Source organism: Bidens hawaiensis, unplaced genomic scaffold, assembly GCF_021521415.1.
Source record: "Bidens hawaiensis isolate Kalapana, Puna unplaced genomic scaffold, B.hawaiensis_p1.1 tig00041865_1, whole genome shotgun sequence".
NCBI lineage: Eukaryota > Viridiplantae > Streptophyta > Magnoliopsida > Asterales > Asteraceae > Bidens > Bidens hawaiensis.
In genome coordinates this window covers 53,873-79,148 of record NW_027497423.1, presented here as the reverse complement: position 1 = coordinate 79,148, position 25,276 = coordinate 53,873, and the positions used below count along the sequence as shown (strand labels likewise).

At 33.0% G+C, this 25,276-nt stretch overlaps 3 protein-coding genes across 3 annotated transcripts; 2 read left to right on the top strand and 1 right to left on the bottom strand.

The window, feature by feature from the left end:
- Window positions 1–72: 72 nt before the first annotated feature.
- Window positions 73–2,888, bottom strand: LOC143593246 (serine/threonine-protein kinase SRK2I-like). The gene is made up of 9 exons (XM_077072935.1): window positions 2,702–2,888; window positions 2,479–2,553; window positions 2,012–2,113; window positions 1,875–1,928; window positions 1,688–1,780; window positions 1,516–1,608; window positions 1,329–1,433; window positions 1,147–1,245; window positions 73–415 (listed from the first exon to the last, which is right to left on the bottom strand). Exons 1-9 carry the CDS (start codon window positions 2,876–2,878, stop codon window positions 128–130), a joined length of 1,086 nt encoding a protein of 361 aa, XP_076929050.1. The 5' UTR covers window positions 2,879–2,888; the 3' UTR covers window positions 73–127.
- A 7,526-nt stretch (window positions 2,889–10,414) lies between these two features.
- On the top strand, window positions 10,415–13,433 carry LOC143593244 (uncharacterized). The gene is made up of 6 exons (XM_077072934.1): window positions 10,415–10,784; window positions 11,679–11,793; window positions 11,905–12,079; window positions 12,188–12,244; window positions 12,975–13,165; window positions 13,273–13,433. The coding sequence occupies exons 1-6, from the start codon at window positions 10,519–10,521 to the stop codon at window positions 13,396–13,398; spliced, it is 930 nt and encodes a 309-aa protein (XP_076929049.1). The 5' UTR covers window positions 10,415–10,518; the 3' UTR covers window positions 13,399–13,433.
- Window positions 13,434–18,945: 5,512 nt separating this feature from the next.
- Window positions 18,946–19,888, top strand: LOC143593243 (LOB domain-containing protein 10-like). Its single transcript, XM_077072933.1, has one exon. The coding sequence runs from the start codon at window positions 18,970–18,972 to the stop codon at window positions 19,837–19,839; it is 870 nt and encodes a 289-aa protein (XP_076929048.1). The 5' UTR covers window positions 18,946–18,969; the 3' UTR covers window positions 19,840–19,888.
- Window positions 19,889–25,276: the final 5,388 nt, after the last annotated feature.

The following is a 25,276-nucleotide window of genomic DNA, read 5'->3' as shown; positions in this document are numbered from 1 at the left end:
CATTTCATTTCATTTTTATACAACATATTTGTAGCAGATACATAAACCATAAGTCCATAAGTCTATTAAGTCAATAGACTTAATACTCGTGTCATATTCAATATATATTCAAGACATGTAAGTGTGATCACAGCGCGTTCACAATCTCGCCACTGCTGTCAATATGAAGTTCTTCACGATCAGAGTCAAAGTCGTGTAGATCAAAGTCTAGATCATCGTCCATCATATCAAGATCATAAAGACCAACGGACGGGATTGTTGCCTCGGATAGTATCTGCATGATTGAATCCACACTTTGCATAGGCTCATCAGGCTCTTCAAACTGAATGTTCATCATGTTCTCTTCGTCCATTAGATCCGCAGGCATGTTCTTTAGAAACCATTCGTGTGTCTTTATTTCCGCCATTGTGATTCTCTGTTTAATAGCATACACAAATGGTTAACTATAAATTTAGGCCTGTAAATGAAATGAACATTTGGTGAACTGTTCGTGAACCATTCGGCGGGAAGTTCGTTTATTTTGTTTATTTAATAAACGGGAACATGAACGCATGTTCCGTTCGTTCATTTATGTTCATGAACGTTCGTTTATGTTAGTTTATATATGTTCGTTTATGTCTGTCTATGTATTAATAGAAAATAATTAAATATAATCTAGATGAGTATTTTCATTTATGTTTGTTTGTGTTCATTTACATTTGTTCCAATATGTTCAGTTATGTTCGTTTAGATTTTAAACAAACGAACATAAATGAACACAAATGTTCATTTTTAAAATAAACGAACATGAACATAAATATGTATTCGATTAAGTGTTCGTTTTCGTTTAAAATCAAATGAACGAACACGAACATGCCCTTGTGAGTTCATTCTATTCGTTTACAGCCTTTCATTATTCACATTATTGATGAATACATCGGTCTCAATCTCTAGGCTTTGCCAATTTTAATTGTGTTTCGTTTGTGTTCATGAACACATTCGTTTCCTTAATGAATGAACACGAACATAAAATCTTGTTCGGTAAGTGTTCGTGAACCGTTCGTGAACACATTATTTCCTTAACAAACGAACATGAACAAGGCCTTGTTCGTGTTCGTTCGGTTCGTTTACAGCCGTAAATAAATTGAATAAATGATATTATTCAACCTGTGCAGGGTCGCCAACGAAGATCCGTGACAGTAAGTGACGACATTCAGGTGACAATTCAATATTATCCGGAATCGAATACTGAACATGGAGAATTCTCTGCAGACAACCAAAAGGTACATTTGTAAAAACCGAAATGAAATGAAATTAATATTAATAAAATGCAAGTTTTAGCTAAGTACATGTATAGTTTTCCTGAAATCTCTTGGTTCATTTGGATCCTCAAAAGGATATCCGCCAACAAGCATGACGTATAGCGTCACACCACACGACCACACATCCGCAATCTGAAAACAATGCACCCCGATAAGTTTTTTCTTTTTCTTTTTTTGCAAAAACGTGTCGAATTGGAACGCGATTAATTCATACCTTCCCATCATATTCTTGTGTGGCCAACACTTCTGGAGCAATGTATGCTGGTGTCCCAACTGTAGATTTCGGCTGCGAATGCAGGACCGATGACTGCAATACAACATTCACAAATCATACCAAAATCAAGATTTTATAATAATAATAATTTGTTTCATGCTTATTATTATACCTTTGAGTAACCAAAATCACATATCTTTAATCTTGGAGCAGGGCTTCCGTCTATCAACGTGTTTTCTAGCTTCAAGTCTCGATGACAAACTTGCTACAACCGACAACACAAAAATAGTTAGTTAGCATGTTTAATGTTTATATACGTTAAGATCGATCTAGTCATGTAAATAATATCAAACACATACCATTGCGTGACAGTAACTGACACCGGATATCAGTTGCTGAAAAAAGAATCGCGCCTACACAAAAACTAACTTAGCTTTTCATGTTTTATATAATTAGTTAAAAAAAAATAAAAAAATATTTATAAAAATAAAAGAACCTCGTCCTCACTGAAGCGCCCCGCGTTACAAATTCTGTCGAATAGCTCCCCTCCAGCAACATATTCCATAACAATCGCTAGATGAGTCGGGGTCAATATAACCTTTGAATTAACAAAATATACACATATTAACTATTTGAATCTCGGTTTAACCAGGGGTAAATCATAGTTAAACCCCCCCCCCCCCAGTAGTGTAAATTTAGTCGTTTTCCGTCTGAAAATTTTTATTTGTAGTCTAAGTTTACCTGTTTAAGACCAAAAGTTGACCCCCCCCCCCCCCGGTAGTGTAAATTTAGTCGTTTTCCGCCTGAAAATTTTTATTTGTAGTATAAATTTACCTGTTTAAGACCAAAAGTTGCCCCCCCCCACCTCGTTTATGAATTTTTCCATACATTTTGAATCCCCCCCCCCCCCCCGCGGGGGCGTCACATAATAACCAAATGAAGAAAGTATTAACGATTTCAAACCTCTTTAAATCGCACTATATTCGGATGCCGCAAAGGTCTATGATTAATGATTTCTCTTTGAACATTCTCATCTATCTAAAACACAACCAATATTAACATGCTAAACATTATTTCCATATTTAGTATAAAACTTATATATTTTGATCATCAATCAAAACTTAAAAAAAATAAAATTAAATTAAATAATAATAATAATAATAAAAAAAAAAACTAATTAACTAACCTTTTCACCTCTCTCAATATACTTAACAGCAACAAGCTCTTTGGTTAGTTTATTTCTCATAAGCCTTGCAACACCAAAATTACCGGACCCGATATCCCGAACAAAGTCATACTGATCAGTATCATGCATGATCGCCATCTCGACGACCGGATTCACCGCAGGCCAATCCATATTCATATTCCAACTCAAATAAACAAAAAAAAAAACTCACGTTACAGTTTCATATATAACCAGGCAACTATATATCAACATGCAAACAAAAACAAATACTTAAAGTGAGTTGCATCTGGTTATTATATATAAATATTATTATTATTATTAATGCATAGAAACAGGGTGATACGGTATCGTTTTGGCTAGAGTTTGGTTGCCAGACGACAAGTGATGATATTGGTTTTATTGAATCTTTGTCGGGTTTTATGTGTAGACTTAGTTTGAATCGGTCATCATATGTTTTTTATATTAAAAAAAAGATGATATTTTTAAAAAAGATTAGAATAAATGTTTTTAAAAAAAGTTTAAGATAATATTGTCTGGCCAGAGTCGGCAACAGGGCTCTTCAAATTTGAGTGTGGTAACCTAAAAAAACAAGAAAGCTGTCGTTCTAAAAAATATCCAAGTTATTTACGGTTTGACCAATGATAATTCTAGTTTTTCACTATTGTTGATAAGAGCAATTTCAATCAACGGCGAAGGTTGCTTAGGGCCCGGGGTGGCCCCACCCCTTGTTTTTTCACGCAGTAGTGCAGATTTATCCGTTTTCGTCGAAATTTTTTTATGCGTAGTGTAAATTTAGCTGTTTTTGGCCAAAAATTTGAGCTCGGCCCTCTTTGTGAAATTTTGTATACATTTTGAGTCCGGCCGCCCACGGTGTCTTAGTTTAAGCTTCGCCGCTGATTCAATCATAGACTTTATACTTAATTTATATGTGGTCTATACTCGATTTTCGTTTATATTTTTCTCCGTTTCGTTTATGATCATCATTGTGAAATAAATCAAGTGAAAATCAGGTATAAATAGGTTATAATTATGTTATCGGAATTGCCGGTGCTAACAAAAGGGAATGCTAATATTGATATATCATCACTGGTTAAGTGTAAGTCAGGATTATTATCAGGCATCAGCCAATATGTCATAGCTAGAATTATTAATTAAACGTGTTTATGAATATGTATTAGACCTATGAATCACTCTTTTTATACTATTTTCACTTCATTACGCAAAGTAATATTATCTTTTCGCCCATCTACTTCTATGATCCGTCACATAAGTTGTGTCAAATCTATAATTTAACTTATTTATTTGTAAACAAATATATAATTTAACTTATTTCTAAATTCATCGAAGAGTTTAAATCCGGGTATCTTCATATGTACTTAATGGAAAAGAACCTGACGGATATGTTATTGTTGTTGCTGCCAAATCATAATTAAATTAATACTACTTTATTCAATTTGCAAAATGCAACTTGCTGTGTTTAATATTTTTCTTGAAACGACTTGCTCTAATATTGTGACATGAAAACGAGAAGATATTATTAAAAGTTTAATGTATAACATATTTTTATTTTATTTGGGTTTGGTTTGAAATAGGATCATGGGTTTAGGTATTAACCATTTATATAAGGAAATGAATTAAATTATTATCAATCAGATTGTCTGGTTTAAAACAATGGAATTTGATATCCATTTTAACGCATTATCGACAAAATATTGTATTTCTGGTATCAAATCGTTTTGTGTTACCAATACTATATAAATTTTTATTTATTTTTTCTTTATTTTTATAAAAATAAAGATAAGTTGACTAGGCGTATAAAAATTATAAGTTGAAGCTTCATATATGTAGTAGTTTAACTTAAAAGGTAGAAAAGCGTCCCGTCATGTAAGCATGAAGCTGGCACTTATTTTATAAAAAAATAAATTAAAAAAAAAATAATTTGATTGGTTGAAAAATAAGCTTGCCTCACAAAAAGAACCCTAGTGACGCCAAATGAGCTCTTTTACCTTTGGCGGTGACACCCATATGAAATTCTCTTGTAATGGTTTATGGTTTAAGTGTGGGTGAGGATTGGTGGCAGGGAGGTCACCGCACAACACACACTTTGTTTCAAGGGCGCTACTTTTTATTTCATTTTAAACGTAAGAGCAAAAAAGTTGTATAGTTTTCCTGTATTCCAACTTTAATATGTGTTATCATGTTTCTTATCAAAATCGTGTACATAAATTATGTCATCAGATTCTCGTATGTTAAGATCCAAAGCAAAAAAATATTAATGAAAGATACCATGGTTTTAGAATTTGCTTTACACCCGAAGAATACGTGTTATAGTTCACCGTGAGAGGTGAGTTGTGAGGGGGAAGTGTGCTACGAGGTTTACAATCACGGGAACGCAATGCGGGTCTAATGAGTGATAAGTGGGTACCTAGTGAATGTGATTTCGCTCGTGAAGCCATTCATTTTTTTAAAATATTCTTAATAGTTAATTATTGTCATATCACGCATCACTCACTAGACCTAACGAATGATGAGTGAATGAATGTATTTCTTGCTTACATGACTCCGTTTATCACTCATGCTCATTAGGTATAACTTATAAACCAAAGTTCAAAGAAAGTTTAATTAGATGCAGTTAATACGGTGACTTAATATTATTTTTAGTCAGTTTAAGTTTCAAGTTCAAATCGCTTAATATTGTATAAAAATAATACAGCTTATTATAAGAAAAAGATGTTTTGACCATGAAGAGTGTCTAGTATTTGTTTAAAGATTTTATACATTAAAACAGGTTCAACTGGATTTGTTATTTCGTGCGTCTAGTCACACATTTTTTAATTCCTAATTTGCTATTTGTAGAAACTTTTAAACATTGATCAAATAATAAACTAAATATTTTAAAATTCTCAAAGTGAGAGCAATAATTTTCCCTTATCAAGATTTGTAATTTACTATTCATTGAACTCTCAATCTAATTTACAATAGTCGTCCTCAATTTGGAATCTTTGATTATAAAAACACAAAACTTTAAAGTTATTTGCGTTGCACAGTCATAGTTTAAAGGGCAGGCTAAACGTACCTATTATTTAATTTTAAATTTACTTATTTGTTTATCTGTATAAAATAGGCTTACTTATTTTATATTTGTTAACTATTTTAGAATTGGTTTATATCTTAATATTTGTATAGATTTAAGCACCTTCTTAAGAATTTCCGTCACTATTTCTTGGGTTCAGTTTCAAAACCTTATGGGGTTACATTAAAGTTTTTTTACGGTCTCTCAAAGATTTACACTGTGTTCCCGAGTTAGATTAACGAAAGAAAAAAAAAAAGATTCATTTCCTTTCCTTTCACACATCCTATCTCTTTTCCTTTCCTTTCCATCCAATTCTTTCCATTTTGGAAAGAAAACTTTCACCCTTTAAAACCTCACATTTCCCCCACTTTTCCTTTCGTTTCTCCCCTTAAATGAAACTTGGGAACACAAGTTTTTATCTTCCCATCTATTTCCTTTCCTTTCTCCCCTTAAGTTGAACTCAGGAACACAGCGTATGTACTAAAAAAAATTAAAAAGTCATGGAGTGCAATTGCACCCTTGCTCCCAACCTAGCTACGCCTCTTATTGTATTGTCATATCAAACTTGTGTAATAAAGACTATGTTTGAGCTAATATGTTTATCAAATGTAACTATATTGTCGTGTTTAATTTGATATTTTTTAACTCGTTGACGGTTACTTAATCATATTACATGTCAGCCTATTTAAAACTAAAAGTAGAATTTAAAGTTTTATTTTATAATATCAATTTTGTAAATACATTTTATAACTCGTTTAAAACTACCAATGACCTTTATGTTTATGATTTGTTTACAACTGATTACAATCCTTCAACTCGTTTAACTCGGTTGTATTGTAAACTCAACATATTAACCAGTACACCTATTACACAAACTTGGACCTAATTATTTAATTCCCAAGCTGTTTTTTGTTGAGTTTAGTTTGATATATAATTTAAGAAAAGAACAACTTATTTGTTACAATTATTTGATGCATGCCTTTAAAAAAAAATTCATAACATTTATTCATTAATTATTTCAACTTGTTAATCCAAAACGTTTTTAATTTGCAAATGGGTGATATATAAATTAACAAATTGACCATAGAATAACGTGAAAGGGGAAAGAAAAGAATACTTTATTTTAAAGTGGAAAGAATTTCTATAAAAGATAACCCTCGTTGTATAAAAAAATGAAATAAAATTAAAAAAAAGACACTTGACAAAACAAACATAAACGATAAATTGCATTTGGTGAAAATTTTCAAGCTTTAAACAGTTAAAGTGTAAAAACATCATTATTGACTTTTGTTTTCATCTAACTTGTTTTCACCTAACTGCCTAAGAAAATTCTAATCAAGTTTTTTCTCGTCTATCTTTTTTTTCTTAAATGCAGTATTTGTTAAGATAATAATTTGAATTGTTAACGGAGTATTAGGTAGGTAAGTAGGTTGTGTGGTGAATTTATTAGTAATGACTCCAATGATAATTTTATTGACAAATTATTAGTAACGGGTGTAAAAATTCGTTTATCTATGCGTTCTCGACGTGAGACTTAAGTGTAGTTTGTTTTTTAAAAGAAAAAATGTTTGTAGTTTGCGGACCACAGATGCATATCTTTATATATTAAGAGGTGGATCGAATGTTTTTAGTTTGTAATGACAATGCCATTTATTTTTTAACTTTTAAAAATGCTAAAATAATATGAAATTTATGGTGTATGATTCAATTTCCTTAAGTAAAAATCAAACCTAGGTCTTTTAAATATGAATTTTCAAAATACATTATTTCAACTTTCAAATACACGAAAACCTAATGACTAATATTAATCTTTATCACGTGAAAATTTTATCAAATAAAGAATTCGAAGGTTATTAATTTCACTTACAGTCAACGTCGAAGTTCGGAAGAGACGGCTGACAGTGGCGGTGGCGAAGAGCAGCGGGGACTATAGATAGTGAAGCAGGGTACAATAGGTTTATGCCTTGAGTGTTGGATTTCGATTGGTGGAATAGGGTCGGTGGAGGGCGACGTCGGTGGAGGGGCACACCCGGTGACGAAGCAAGGGGCGGTGGCTATGGTTGAAAGTATGTGAAGGAGAACGATGGTTTATGAGGTTAGAAAGAGCTTAGAAGAGGTAAAAAGAGACAGGACCAGATCTCCGAAAATATAAAAAATGTTAGATAAAAAAATCGAGGATCTGGGACATGTTTAGAAAGGCCTTAAAAAAAGCTCTAAAATACTCCCCTAAACAAACTATTCTTCTATTTTTTACGTTTTTAAGTATTGGATAAGCATTCATGAGACAAAATATCTAAAACTTAACAAAAAAAATTTATAAAACTGGAACATAAAATTAAAAATTGAAACATTAACCCATTGAAATACACACATAAGCAAGCACAATAGTTTTAAAAATCAAACAATCTCAAACATGAAAGTTATTGAAATGTATAATTGAAAACCACTACAATATTACAAGTACATCATTTCATCAATTCATACATGCTATTGAAACTTTGAACAAGTGATTAGTCCTCCGGGGCCTTGGTTAGTTGCTCTATGCTAATCTCATTCGACTGGACAGTGAACGAAGGAGGGATTGGTCTAAAAGATAAGAACAAGGAACTAGGAAGGGAGGTCGATGGTCGCCTAATGGTTATGTTTTTGTTTGAAACCTTTGAACTGTTGGTTGTTACGTACGTAAAAATTGATACATGGCCGACTTTTTTCCTTTTTTTTTAATTATTTTTGTTTTAACATGTAAATAAGTTAATGGGTTTTTTAAAAGAAAAAACTAAACGAGCATTATAAATAAAAGGAGTTTAGCAACCTAAAATACATGGATTTGAAGTGGGTTTAATATATATTCTTATATTCTTTTATTGAAAACACACACACATATATATAATTCTTTTCTAATAAACCTCGGGCCTCATAGGGGATTGCGCCTAGTATTGTCGCCATCCCCGACCTCCCATGGGCGGCCCTAGATTGCTAGTATATAAAATTAAAAGTGGAAGTCGAGTACAAATTGTTTTGTATATTTCTCCGTCAAAGTGATCTACAACTATTAAGAACCATTATACCAAATTTTGTTTTTATTGTATTTCAATAATCTAAGAAATTTGACTGCAAACTTAATTTAATGATGAAGGGCATGTTCTTGATTTAATCTTTGAAAATGCGTAGATGATTGTAATTGGTAGTGGAGATTAATTATAAAATTGTTAAATTGGAAATAAACTGGATTTGATGTGCATGCATAGTGACATTTGGGTTTTGACCAAGACTTTTAATCTATGGTTAATGGGATGGATTAAATAAAATATATGACACTTGGTGCATATTTATTAATCATCATGTTGTGCTTTATTCTGAACTTTTTTACTATTTATAGACCAGAGCTCTTTAACTTAATCCTAAATATATACAAGTGGATTCTACTAGGATAAGTTTATAAGTAGATTGATAGGGTTAATAATTTACATGTGGGTGAAGTTTTTAGTTTTAGTTTTATTATAACAATAAAAAAAAGAGTCAAACGAGTTATTCAAATTGTGTGTTCTCGTGTTTGAATACTGAGGCCTGATTATCATCACTTCTAACATATTATGCATGTCCAACTTTTCATAATTGATTCACCTTGTTAATGTGTACATGTGTGAATTTCGAAGATGAGGAGTGCTTGAGTCCATGTATCTACGCATCACACATTTATCCACATCATGCGAATGGGTGTATGCACCATGTAAGTGTAGTCAAAGCTCATTATAGATCTTGACAAATATCCATACGACATATAATGGGTTAAACACATCATGTAAAATGGTGCGGACACTTGATGGTCACACAATGCATTACACCTTATGCCTTTTCTAAATAGAACAATAGTAATTACTATATTTGTATCTTCATGCTGCAAAAATTGATAAAGTAGACTTGGGGATAAAACCCGGTTCTAGACCCAACCCAAAAACCAGACCAGTCCTACCCAACCCCCGGGTACACAGAAGCCGTGCCCGGAATCAAACCAGAACCAGTTCCAACTCTACCTGGTCAAAACCCATACCCGACCTAGCCACAAAACGTTAAAAAGCCCAGCCAAACCAATAAAAAACCGGCCATACTCGCATAGTTCCTACGTAACCCGATTCTTAGCTTTATTGACTAAACCCAGAACCGGCTTTTGAAAAACCCGATTCATGCACCTCTATCACAAAGATGTTCCATTTGAGCATGTTAGATGCCTCTTGGACTTCAATTGTGAAGGGGTTTATTTTTCGGGCGAGGACATAGTTTACTTTACTGGGTGATTAGTGAATATTTTGGCCTTTGGGACATTCAAACTCAATAATACTTGACATAAGTATAAGTACTAAAAGTGAACTTAACTTCTAGTCCACAACAGAGGTGGTCATATAAAACGGTTAATTGAATTGATCTGAAATTAAATCAAAACTAAACCGTTTTAAAACCGATTAGATAGAAACATATTTTGAACCAATTAATAGGTTCGAAACCAAAATTGATTAACTGAACCGAAACCAATCAAAATCAGGTAAAAACCGAAACCGATCATAAACCGGAAATTTTATTTGACCAAACCAAACCAGTTTAAACCCAAACCAGTTCGGAGTTTTAAACCGATTGTGCAACTCAAGTCCCCAACAACTTTCACATATTATCATTTCACCCCCTCAAACTCTCTAACCGAATTAATTTCAATTACCACCGCCGGCGAATAATAATAATAATAATAATAATGGTATCGGACACAGAACTCACCGGCCGGCTACGGCAGTACCTAACAACCGCCGATCTCAACACCACCACCACCGCCAGTATTCGCCGGAAGCTGGAGGAAGAGTTTGGAGTCGATTTAACGGACAAAAAAGCGTTTATTCGGCAACAAATTGATTTGTATTTAGAAAGTCAACAGCAAGTTAACGAAGAAGATAACGAAGTTAACGAGGAAGGAGAAGATGATGATGAAGAGGAAACGAGCAATGGAAAGAGCAGAAAACGAAGGTTAGTTGTTTATTATTATTATTATTATTATTATTAATTTGTTAATTTGATGGTTTAGTTGTTGTATTCAAGCTGTTATAATTAGCATTTAGGATTTGAATATGTGATGTATTGTTTTTTGCCCTAATTATGTGAATGTGAAATTGAGTCATGATAATGAATTTGCATATTTGAATATTTATCACTTAGCAAATGAATTGGATGTTTAATTGTGTTTAGGAAGATAATTAGGTTAGTTTTAGTCAAGGTTGCAAAAGTCGCTAGCTGACCCTAGGTAGCCGACTGCGGAGTCGGGTGTATGTCAAAATAAGCATAGTTCACGTAAAAAATGTGAATTGAAGTGATGGTAATGAATTTGCATATATGAATAATTAATTAGCATATGAATTGGATGTTTAATTGTGTTTAGGAAGCTAATTAGGGTTGGAAGATTTGGACATTAATTAGCATACTTTTTGTTTCCTAGCGCCTGAGGCTGTGGAGCTTACTTAGCCGAGTCCAGCGGGTTATGTAAACAATGTAGTTTATCAAAGACTTGGTTTTGCAATCAAAATGGAGCTAGTGGCATAACTTGTTGCCCATTTGACTTTTATTTTGATGTAAAAGAGTACTTGAGCAATTTGTTGCTTTTGATTAATCCAGAAAAAAGAAAAATTAAATTTCCAAAATAAAGAATGTTACTTTTGTTAAAGTATATTTGTTCATGAAATTAAGTCAAAAATGTAAATTTCAGTGATGGTCATGTATGCATATCTATGAATAATCCATTAGCATATGAATTGGATGTTTGATTGTGTTTAGCAAGATTATCAGGTCGTCTTCTACATTTGGACATCAATTAGCAATTTAGCGTAGTTGTTACTTTTGTTAATGTATACATGTTCATGAGATTAGGTCAAGAAATGAGAACAAAGAGGTGAAGAAGAAAGGGGGCGGGTTCACCAAATTATGCAGTCTTTCTCCGCAGCTTCAGAAGTTCACAGGGGTACCCGAATTAGCAAGAACAGAGGTATGAACACCATTCTGCATATTTGTTTTATCAAGTTTTGTGATTATTGTCACAAATCAGATTTATACATCTCGATATATATATTATAGCGCGGTAACATTATAATCATAGGTTGTTAAACAACTATGGAGTTACATTCGTGAACACGATCTGCAAGATCCGGCCAATAGAAGGAACATACGTTGTGATGAACCGTTTCGTGAACTATTTGGTGTGGATACGATTGATATGTTTCAAATGAACAAGGCTCTTGCTAAGCATATATGGCCATTGAATTCTGATGGTGGTATATCTTCATATCATTGTTCTTCATAGTTATAACAGTACAGTTAATATTAAGTTTTTTATTTTTCTTACTGTTTTATATTTATGACTGAAATATTATTATCTGCAGCAGCTCAAGCTAGTGTAGAACCCAAGGAAAAGAAGCCAAAAAAGGCAAAAGAAGAAGGTGGGCTCAATTTATTTTTTATTTTACTCTTTTTATAAGTTAGCGTTAAATAAGCGATCATTTTGGGAGAAGAGAATGAGAAATGGGAAATTTTGATGTAGAGAATGTTAATAATCTCAATGGTTTAAAGCTGTATTTAGGGATGTAAAAAGACCAAACGAACCCGAATGGAGCATGTTCGTGTTCGTTTAACTTTAACCGAACAAACGATAGAACACAGACAGTTAACAACGGGTTTTTTTTCTTCTTGTGTGTTCATTAAGAAAATCAATGTGTTTGTGTTCATTTATGCTCGTTCGTTCGCTAATGGTATAAACAAATGGTTCATGAACGTAAATAAACGGGCATAACTGAGCTTAAGCCCATTAAAAGTAAACGTGAACAGCAATTTGGGGTCTAAAAGGTTATTAGAACTAGACCAAATTGTAATGGGCCTAAAAATATAAAAATGAATATAATAACAACTGTAAACGAACAAACGTAAACTAACAAACATATATGAGTGTTAATAATGAACATAAATGAATTTAAATGAAAAAGCATTCATGGACATTAGTGAACGAACAAGACATGTGTTCATGCTTGTTCGATTAGCTAAATGAACAAAAGTTTTGTTCATGTTTTTGTTTATTAAATAAACGAACATAAAACAAACTTCCCGCCAGACGGTTCACTGAATGTTTGGTAAGTTTACAAGCTTAGTTGTAGTCTCACTTAGTTTGGCTTACAGATTCAGATGAGCCGAAAAGAAAGAAGAAACAGAAGAGTGCCGGGGGTGGCGGAGGCAGTGGTTCGGGTCTTATGGCTCCGGTTCCACTTTCAGAAGCTTTAGTGAAATTTCTTGGAACAGGTGAAGACGCATTGGCACGTTCGGATGTTGTTAAGAGAATATGGGACTACATTAAACAAAATAACCTCCAGGTACATATGTATGCCTTAACCATTAGTTGTTTTTTTTTATTAAATTGGAAAATTATAAATGTTGTCATAACTAACGCGTTAAACATTCATCTGAAACATGCGTATAGGATCCCTCAGACAAAAGACGGATTTTATGTGATGATAAGTTGAAAGAGCTCTTCGATGTTGACACATTCACTGGATTCACAGTTTCAAAACTCTTGTCACCTCATTTCATAAAGGCAGAAAGGTGAATCTTGCTAGTTAGGAGCATGTAGTTTTGGATAATTTTGGCTTGAATTGTTTATTGATAAATATATTTCACTGATGGTTCCTCTAGTATGAATGTTTCGCGGTTTTGCTTCTTTCTTTTTTAAGAAAGTTTAGGTTTGGTTCCCGAACAGTCCCGTTGGCCATTGTTGGGGAACTGTAATGCCTTCAGAAGTTATCATTATATAACATTAGAAATTTTGTTAAACTCATGTGAAATTACATTTACCCGTCTTATTTAAAAAAGGCGTGTTTTATTCTTCTCCTTTGGTCTCGTCACTTCTTTCCAACTAAAGCTTTTAATCTGTCGTCTTCCACCTCCCCTTACTAAACATTCACGATCATCCGATGCTATACATTCCTTCCTAGACTGATGATGTGAGTACTAGCTTTCAGCCGGTGCAAAACCGCAAAGCCTTAAACCTCTCCCCTCATTTTTGTTTTGTTTATCAGTGACTGTGACTGGTTGGATGTTTCATCTCCAAGTGGTGACTTTGGATATTAGTAGTAATGAAAGCGATTACGATTTACGAGTGTTGTTAGGAGGTGTCATAGAAAACCCTTGGAACCATCGAGATTATGTTGCGATGGTCACACGAATGGCAGAGACGTTTTAGTGCTTTTTGATTCAATGTGACAATATATGTATCATATGTATACTCTAAAAGTGAAAATAAGGCAGAAAAATCGACTTTGTAAACGACATGAGCCGCAACCAAATGCACAGAACCAAAACTGGGTGATGTGAACCACTGATACAACTAGGTGACCTGGCAACTGGGTTGAATCACGTTGGGCATGGAGCCGCAACTGGCGATGAGTGTTGCATATTAACACTCCCTCTCAACACCCACTTCTATATATAGTTGCGTTGTCGCATAAACAAATTAACAACAATTTTCTTAGCTTTTACACTAGTGAAGTGATAATGAGCTTCAATGTGTTTAGCTCGTGCATGGAAAGTAAGGTTCTTACTTTTAGCAAGTTGAATCGCTAAACGATTATCATGAAAAAGCCCAAATCTTTCGAAAGTTGCAAGAGCCACACTTTCATGAGCTGCCATCGATGGAACTCGTTATTATATTCTTCTTGAGTTGTTGATAATGACACAATAGTTTGACGTTTACTGCACCATGATACCGCACTTGACCATAGCAGAAGCGCATAGCCAGTAGTTGATCTTAGAGTGTATAGATTAGATACATAGTTTATATCATAGTACACTACTCATTGTCCAAGATGTTTTTTTTAAAGCATGCGAACATGTTCTTAATTTGAATGCTATCTTCTTCGAGATCACATAAAATAGCTGATGTTGAGGAAAGGCCTTCGCTCGCACATCCATATTGAGATCAACCTACAAGTAAAAGAGAGTCTACGAGAATGAGTGCCAGCACCAATGACGAATTCAACTGATACCGACCTAACAACATAGGCACTTGTATTGGTTAACTTTCATGTGTTAACTTTAAAAAAGATTGAATGCATTGATGTGTTTAATTTTCTTCTATCAACGTTCAAATATAAATGTTGCTGAAAACAAACATGTATTCGAAATGTGTTTTTTTCCGGTTGGTAATTTAAGCTGTATCAAGTGTCGTTAATGTACTGGTACATTGACAAATGGATCTGAGACCGACCAAACACCATCAATATTGTTATCATTATTATCAGAACTAGTACCAATATATGTTTATACATTTTTTTATTAACGTAACCGTTGTGATTAAATTAAATAAGCCTTTTTGTATTGTAAACAACACCGAGTATCAATACCATAACGAGTTATTTTTCGTGTTGTAAATTGTACTGATTGTTGGTACCATACCAGTTAATGAAACGAATCCAACCCATACTTATCAAACAATGTCAGTATTGCCATCAATATTATCATAACCTGTGTCAATATACGTTAATATGGTTTTTGATCTATGTAACATATATTTTTCTTTCCAAATATAATATTTTATAAAATTCCAGGAATATTATTATTTTATCTATGTGTTTATTTAGATTATTAAACCACTCGTTTTAGTATAATTAAATGATTAACAACCTAAGTTTATTCATAGCATAAACAATAGTTACACAATTTTGCTTTGACCATAAGATATTCTAAGTCAAAATGAAACAAATTTAGAAAATTAATAATATATATATATATATATATATATATACTAGTTTTTATCCCCCGTATTACGGGGTTGTTTTATATTGTTTGTTCTAATATTTATTTATTTTTTGAATTTATATTTTTTTATTGTATGAAAGTTAATTATAAACTTATGGTTTAATGATAAATTGTTTCACAAATAAATGAGATGTTATAACCCGGTTTAAAAGCTATATGGTTTTGATGAGACCCAAGGCCCGTTTATTTTTTTTACTATAAAATTGGTTTTTTAATTATAAATAATATTTATGAAAGTTAATAATATACTTACGGTTTGATGAGACCTAAGACCCTTTTATTTTTTTACTATAAAATTGGTTTTCTTAATTTAAATATATATATATATATATATATATATATATATATATATATATATATATATATATATATATCTTTGTTAAATTAAATAAGATATTAATTTTTAGTGTATCCTATTTTATAGGATTTTTACATCAATAATTTGGTGAGAATAATTTTTAATTTAATGAGATGTTATAACCCGTTTAAGGAATATCTAGGTTTGGTAAGACCCATACCCATTAATTCGGGTTAAATGCATGAGAAGCCTCCATTTAAAAATCAAGCAAATCTGGTGACTCCAAAAAGGAGGGAAGTGACCACATCGCGACATGTAGGATTTTTATGTTTTCGTTTATATATATTATAGATATATATAGTTTCATATATGATTTTGACCGAAAATGTGGGTAATTTATTGGTGAGAAACGGTGACAGTTTAGAAGTACATTGGTTTCTCACGCGACATCTTATCTTCCTATCTTTGCTTGCCGTATAGACCAGCAGATCATGTATATATAAACTAATATAACGGTTAATTTTATCCAACATTTAAACTTAGTTTACTAGGATAATATTAATGATCATTTCACCTATAAAATAATCATGTGTAAAGAGACATGTCTAGCAGTTCAATCTATTTTGACGGTGACATGTTGAATGATATGGTTGAACAAAAAATGATCTTATTTTTAGTGATTGCCTATAGTTATGTCCAAGTTATGTACTCGCAAATCAACGTCTTTTTTATAAATAAAACAGATGAGCGAAAGATTATGTCTTGAAGGAGAGAAGTGTTAGGTAGTTTAGTTTCGTAAATTTTCCATTATAAGTAGTTGTTTGTTTTAGTTCCAATTTATTGTAATTTGGGCCGTTTGCCTCTTGTTAGTGATGACTTCTTTTGCTTTTAATAAATTTTGCATTAAAAATTAACTTATACGGTTTAAGTTTTCAATTAAAATGAAAGCTCACTACTTTCGAATTTTGTAAAATCAAATTTTTATTTACATACATGATTTATATTTACAGGGGGAAAGTTTACGCACAAATGAAAGTAACGTGTTAATTGTGAATATCAAGTATAATTACATAATTATTCAACTTGTATATATAATTATTCTACTTGACTCTCACAATTAGCACGTTAATTCCATTTGTATTTGATCCAAACTCTTGTTAACCATATGCAAATATTTGTTAACCTATTCATGAACTCTTGCTAACGTGTTAATTGTGAATATCAAGTATAATTACATAATTATTCAACTTGTATATATAATTATTCTACTTGACTCTCACAATTAGCACGTTAATTCCATTTGTATTTGATCCAAACTCTTGTTAACCATATGCAAATATGAACCTCAAATTATATTAATGATCAATTCACACACAATATATATTTATGTAAATGATTCTCACCCACCTACACGATTTATAAGAAAGAATTTGTATTTTTTTTAACGACCAACGAATCCTTCAAATGTGCTATTGACTAAATTCAACACATCATGATACACTCGTCTTTCGTTCTGGGAAAAACACTCACCTAAGGCCAACATCCGTGAACACTCGTCCGAAAACACAACAGTACGGTGAGATAAAATTACCCGTTCAGTTTAAGAATCCAACTTGTGAAAATTATCTACAAGATGTATGCATATTATTCTCAAATCACAATTAATGCTAGCTAATATATTTAAAACCTCGTGGTTTTTTTCCTCCAAAACATTTTATAAAAACTCTTACATTTGACATTAGAGACATTTTTTTACAACTCATAACATTTAATTATGTAAGTCTTTAATACACACACGAATAAATAACACGTTAAAAGGAAGACAAGGACAAAGAGGAAACTCAGATTGCCTTTAAATCATTCTTCAGAAATCTAGTCTCTCTCTCTTTCTCTCAAATCGTACGGTCAAAACACAACTCTATTCCAATCACACGGTGAAAATTATATACCCCTATATTTATCTCACACACATACACACAACTAGACTCATTTATACACAGTAATTATATGATCCATAATTCCATATGTATGCATATACAATATTATTACAATGGTTTAATTAACACTTCTTCAATAAGCTTTTGTGTGTGTTGTATTAGTTTTTCACCTTGCTTGAGATCTTGAATACGTTGAAGATCGGATCAAGATCCTAATTACCATACATCTTATATCAAGGTACATGAATCTTTCAATCTATATATATATATATATATATATATATATATATATATATATATATATTTCATTTTCATAACCATATAAATATAAGGAAGATATATGTCAAATTAATATGTGTTATGGACCATGATATATTATTATTATTATTTCCTTAATTTTTATATCAAGATTTTTTGTGAGAAATCAAAAGGTAGGATTAGAATGATTTATGATTCAGTTTTTGTTTCTCTTTCCTTAAACACTCCGAACATGTTTTGAATATACATGCTCCAAATATATATTGGATCTAAAAGTTTTGGTATTATGGTATATGTGATCATCAATACAAAATAATGTTGATTTTTTTTTATAAAAGTTATTATATATAACACAAACCGAGCTACATCTGGATAATGAGTAAATGAGCAACAAGCTGCGCAGCTAACCCCCTTTTGAATCGATATTATTTTTACATAAATTAGTTTCTTTTGTTCTTGTGTGTGTGTGTGACTGTGTGTAACTCAAAGGTATTAGTATTACTATTAATTACTATTAATTACTATTTTTACCTATTAATCTCTTATTCTTTTAACAATTTTCAATATGCAAGATTTGAATAAACAAGTTATTTGACTTGGAATTGTGTGTTTCGATACATGAAGAAATTAAGGCTTTAATTGCCACCACCTGCTTCTTAATATTGGTAAACGAACCTTCTTGAATTCATGTGCACTTATAAGTTACTATATTATAAGTCATGCCCATAATTGTCAACATGATCACATGTTAATGGTTTTGTGAATTCCATGAAATAATAATTATTCTCTAAATCTGATCATGATGTAATAATAATATTTGCAGCTTGCTAGTAAATCTCAAGGAACATAATCACATATTCACATATCAAACATGTCATCTTCAAACTCACCATGTGCAGCTTGCAAGTTTTTACGTCGAAAATGCACGCAAGAATGCGTGTTTGCGCCCTACTTCCCACCGGACCAGCCTCAAAAGTTTGCAAATGTGCACAAAGTGTTTGGTGCTAGTAATGTTGCTAAGATCCTTAATGAACTCAACACTGCTCAACGAGAAGATGCGGTTAACTCATTGGCGTATGAGGCGGATGCAAGGCTAAAAGATCCGGTTTATGGATGTGTGGGATTAATATCGGTTCTTCAACACCGGTTAAAGCAAGTTCAGACCGATTTACATAATGCGAAAAGAGAATTAGCTAGTTACATGGGACCTTCTATGATGTTACCAGTTTTGAATCAAGGGTTTATCCCACAAATCCAGAGTATGCCTTCGTCGTCCGTGCCGGTATTACCTTATAACATGCAACCCATGCTGGGCGTGTCAGGTCCTGGAAGCTTCCGGGACCCACAGCACACCCAGATAATAGACCCACAACAGCAACAACAACAACAAGAACAACTGATGCTTAGAAACTACGAGCATCAGCAACAACAACCACAACAACAGTCGCTTGATCTAGTAAGATTTAGCGGCGGGTTGGATATTGCGGCAACTGGGCAGGTGACTGGGAGTGGATTTAGCCTTATGACGGCTCCGGCAGCCATGTCACCGCCTTTAGGGTTAACTAGTTCTTATGTTAATAACATGTATCAAATCCAACCGCAGCCGCAGCCACCACAAGAAGTACAAGATCATCACCACCTTGATCTACAACCGCATCCGCTGTTGATCCAGCAAGATTCTCAGCAGCCACCGCCTGCAACCGCTAGTGAGGAGGATAGGAGTGTTGCTCCTTCACGTTGATTTTGATAATAATAAGTTAATAACCATCTTCAACTATTCTAATTCATATATTACTAAACTTTCAATGCAGGTAATTAATTAATTAAGCTTAATTAATTTCTTTCTCTTTATTGTTAAAATTGATTGATTAATTGTTTTGTTTTATGCTTATTGGTGAATTAGAAATAATGTTAATTTGGGTGCTAAATTTGTGTTATGAAATTGTCCTAATTAACCAAAGTGTAGTTTTAACATATTTGGGTCCTAATTAACATATTATAAGTGTATATAAGATGATAGATTCATGTATATATATATATATATATATATATATATATATATATATATATATATAAGGTTTTGCTTTACTTATACTTAACAAGGTAAAAGTTGTTAGGTGGGATCTATATGAGATGATCCTTACAAGGGATTATTGATGTTATCTTTTACTATTCAATTATATATATATATATTGAACGATCATTTGTATCACTGACATATCACTGATCCATTCGATTATCTTCATTTTATGAATATTAGTTATATAGTTAATTCCTTCTTATTCGATCTTAGTTTTGACCTTTATTTCTTCAACTACCTGATGAAGATTTTATCATTTCAAGTCTTCCAAATAAACCACATGACATGTAATGATCACAAAAAATAGCTTATTTAATGGTAATTGTCAAAGTATAAGGAGGTAGGAAAACTAATTAGTTCCTTACACCTAGGCTAGACATGTTGCCAAACAAATTTCGCAAAATAACAAGAGATGACCACGCGAGAAGGTGATTGGTTGGCTCTTTCGACCCCTTGCACAATCCGATGAACCTATGGTGGTGCGTCTCTTTTTAACGGACTTCTTTGTTAGTAATTGATTCAAAGTTACCCTCCAACCGAAGACACCCACATTTTTTATGGGATCCAGTTCGACACATATGCTTGTTATCATTCGATCGACCAACTATCTTTGTCGTAAGAGCTTATTCATTCCACTTTCCTTTAAAGGAAGAGTTATTTAAGATCAGAGAAGGAAGAGGCCATAGGAGATTTGATATGTTGTAATTTTTCTTCACACCACCCTCGTATGCGTGCTCACACACAAACACATTGTTAATTGAAGATCTTGAAGACATCTTTTATTGGGTTTAGTGGAGATTGAAAACATCAGAGTTCTTTGGACCGATCCTATATCTCTTGTTATGGACCGTTTATGTTTTCTTGTTTTTTTAAGCTAGAAACTCTAATGTATCTCTATCTAATGTCTTCTTGTATTTGTAATTTCTCATCATAAGTGTTGAAAGCGTAAAGCAATAATAAATTATGCTTGCAACTTGTGAGCATAGATCACATAGACCAAACCTTCGTTCTCGTGTTCATTTAATTTCTGTTGTATGATTGTATGTGTTTTGCATAACGTACATCTTAACAAACACACACATTTAATTTTGACCAAACGGAAAAGAATTAGCCCCCTTTGAGTGCCATATTTAACACACACATTTAACGTGCATCTTAACAGATACACACATCTAATAGTGACGAACACAACAAGAAAATGTTTTATTATAGAAATTAAAGTAAAATTTGCCAAAATATTTGTGCTTAGAAGAAAATGTGGAAATGTGGTAGTATGTTTTGTCCATCTAATGCATGTGTCAAATGTAGGTTACATTGAGGATTTATTAAGACTAAAGAAGATACTGTATCAAGTAGATCACAATCAATAATATATATAGTGGAAATATCCGATACACTAATCCTTAACGTACATTAACGTACGTGAATCCCGTTTTTCACGAATCGATTCATGAAATCACATCCCAACATCTCAGAATCGGTTAACTGAAAAAAACAGTTTTGGATTGTTAGTCGATCAATTTTTTACTTTTTTCACGAAGACCGTTTTTGAGCGTTTTCTAAGCGTTTTAGGTTTTTGGCTGAACGTATAAATTTTTGTGAGCGTTTTCTGAGCGTTTTAGGTTTTTGCCTTTGAGCGTCTCGCATACCTCTCGAACGTTAATGCATTAGACCACCCGTACTGGGTGCGTTTTGTGTAGCGTTTAGGAGGAAAACGCGGGGGGTACACCGCCCCCCTGCGTTATATGATTTTTTTTTTGCTACGTTGTATCCAAAACGCGCAGAATTGCACAAAAATCAAAATTGGACCGTTGCATATTACCGTTGGTGAATAAAAAAAATTTATTTCTTTATATATTAAACCAACTAATTCCCAATCAAAACTCTTCAAATTTATAAAAATTCTCTTTCAAATCTACAACTCTATAATTCCTTTACACAAAATTCATTATATATGGATCCTCCATCTATAAATAAACAGTTTTTCGGGCCCGACCAACAAGCAGAGGACGTGGAGGAGGAACAGGCGGTTACGAGTGCGATTATGCTCGCGACAAAGTATATTAGTTCCGTTACGGGTGCGATTAGCTCTCCACCCCCCGTTTCAAAAAGAGCATATATCGAACGAGATCGTGCCGAAGCCAACAACCGGTTGATGGCGGATTACTTTTGCGACTCGCCTAGATACAAGAACCCGAAGACCTTTAGGCGTCGTTTTCGGATGTCTAAAAATTTATTTATGCGCATCACCAATGATTTGGAGTGTGAGTTTGATTACTTTCAGCAAAAGTCTGACGCTCGAGGGTCGCTAGGATTCACGGCTATTCAGAAGGTTACGTCAGCCGTACGCGTGCTCGCCTACGGAAACACAATCGACATCAACGACGAGTATTTAAAGATGGCCGAAAAAACAACTCGGGACACCTTTGAGTATTTTTGTTACGGTACGTTTTTTTTTAAATAGTTTATCACTTGTTTACTGTGATCATTTATTTTATAAAAGTTTTGTAAAATACAGGAATATTTAAACTATATGGACCACATTATCTGAGAGAGCCCAACGTTAACGATCTACAACGTCTTTACGAGGCACAACAAGGGTGCATGGTTTCCCCGGCATGATAGGGAGTGTAGATTGCATGCATTGGGAATGGGCTAATTGTCCAACTGCATGGCGAGGTCAATTCACACGAGGTGACCAAAAGGGACAAACGGTCAGCCTTCAAGCGATCGCTTCATACGACCTTTGGATTTGGTTAGTCTCCTGTGATGGAGAGTTACATATCTGGGACCGTTCCCGTCGCTTCGTTTTGGGATAACGATAACTTCTACGATCATGGGTACTAACTGGGTGATGGAATATATCTAGAGTTCGCGATAATCGTTAAAACATTCAGAGACCCGATGGATGAAAAAAGACAGTATTTTAAGAAAGTGAAAGAGTCTGCGAGAAAGGATATCGATAGGTGTTTTGGTGTTCTTCAACAACGATGGCATTATGTTAAAAATCCTTGTCGTCTGTGGTCTTTAGAAAGATTGAGATGTGCTATGTATGCGTGTATCATAATGCATAACATGATCATCGAGGACGAGGGAAGAGCAATATGTCCAACTTTAATACCGGACCAGGATCCACCACGGACTCCGGCAAGTATGGAGCAACGACTCGAAAACTCGGATTCCGTGCGGTCAAGAGAGATACATAACGCACTAAAGGAGGATTTGGTCCAACATCTTTGGATGTATCGGCCTCTGCCTGGTGAAAACGATGATCAAAACGAGGGCAACAATGAAGACGATGATGAAGACGACGACGAAGACGACGAGGACGACGATGACGAAGAGGGCGAAGACGACGACGACGAAGAGGGCGAAGACGACGACGACGACAACAACGACGAATAGTTTTTTTTTATTTTCATGTAATATTTATTTAATAAAATATTATTGTTATTTGATTATTGTTATTAAAAATTAAAAAAAAAAACAAAAAGTGTAAAAGTGACTGGGCGCCACGTGGCGCATAACGCCTGGATGTGGATAGTTATGACTACAGCCTGTTTTTGTAAAAAACCATAACTCTGACTGGGCGGCACGTGGCGCATAATGCCTGGATGTGGAGAGTTATGACTACACATGGTCTTAGCGTACAATATCTCTACACTATATATATATATATGATTGATTTCTTTTGAGAACCACTTTGAGTTTTAAGAACTCGAAAGAACTCAACGTAACAATTCTTTTTTTTCGGATTTTTTTACACATGTGTAATACGTAAGTGTAAGTGATGTACAAAAAATTACAGTATTTTATTACACACCGAATCGACTTATTACACATGTGTAACTAACAGTTAAACTTGTGTAATCATTAAAAATACTTACTCTCTTTCCTGCTTTATTTTTTAATTACATTTAATCTCATCCACATATTTCATGTCATTTAATTAAATGTGTGGTCCAAATTTGAGTTCTTAAAGTTCTTACAACTCAACATGGTTCTCAAAATATCTCTCCCCTATATATATATATATATATATATATATATATATATATATAGGTATTGGTTCATTTCAGAAATGTTTCTTAGAGCGAGAAGTGCGAGAAGTGATTCTAACAAATCATGTAATTTGTTTTTATTTTTTGAATTAATAATTAGAATGGCATAATAGTCAAATATCTATGTTTTCATTTTGGTAACTATCAAATATTAAAAATAAGTTACAATCAAATAATAATTGGTCTACATGCACCAGAAACAATTTCCGATTAAAAATTTGAAATCTCATAAGTTTGAATTCAATATCCAATTAAGCTAACAATTCCTTTAGACCCTAATCCCCAATTTGGTTCTCCAATTTTTTCAAACTCTATATCCCAAAATTGATTGTCAGTTCAACCCAATTAATCAAGAATCACCTAAATTGATTGAGGACGTTACATAGAAGAAACAATAGTGGCTTAATTTCAATCACATGATCATTTATATGAATTAACAACGTAAAATAATTACTTACACAAATTAAAATGATCCTCTTAAAATAATCCTATACAAATTAAACTGATCCTCTTAAAATAATCCTATACAAAACTACTACGCACATAAAATACACATTTATTATATATGTTGTTATGTTTAAACATAAATACAACTTGCACTATTTGTTTCATTATATTTATAATAAACCTCTATATTTACAATTTAAACTTCCAACACCAAATTTATTTGATGTTGTTATCAACTGGACACAAAACATATAATCTAGGGTGTCTCAAATACTTAATTAAACCAAATTTTATAGTTGACTAACAAACATTTCACATATATAACATATCTTACTACTCAATAGACTCTTTTAACATAGACATACAAACAAGAAAGTGTATGCTAAAAATATGGAATAAATCAAACGACCATATAACTACCTAAATTGCATACCGAACTTGAACAGATACTCGTAACATAAACCTACACAAACACAACACAAACCTTTGAAGTAAATAAATATGTACAAAAGACATGGACTATCAAATGCGTTAACTTCACAACCAGATTTCAAACCCATTACATTAATAATACAAACCGAATACATAAT

Coding starts and splice junctions, on each gene's coding strand:
- LOC143593246 (XM_077072935.1), bottom strand. CDS start 2,878: ATGAATATGGATTGGCCTGCGGTGAATCCGGTCGTCGAGATGGCGATC. Junction 1,781..1,874: donor TCAGTTACTGTCACGCAATG/GTATGTGTTTGA, acceptor TGTCGGTTGTAG/CAAGTTTGTCATCGAGACTT. Junction 1,434..1,515: donor CACAAGAATATGATGGGAAG/GTATGAATTAAT, acceptor CATTGTTTTCAG/ATTGCGGATGTGTGGTCGTG.
- LOC143593244 (XM_077072934.1), top strand. CDS start 10,519: ATGGTATCGGACACAGAACTCACCGGCCGGCTACGGCAGTACCTAACA. Junction 10,785..11,678: donor GGAAAGAGCAGAAAACGAAG/GTTAGTTGTTTA, acceptor TCATGAGATTAG/GTCAAGAAATGAGAACAAAG. Junction 11,794..11,904: donor CCGAATTAGCAAGAACAGAG/GTATGAACACCA, acceptor TTATAATCATAG/GTTGTTAAACAACTATGGAG.
- LOC143593243 (XM_077072933.1), top strand. CDS start 18,970: ATGTCATCTTCAAACTCACCATGTGCAGCTTGCAAGTTTTTACGTCGA.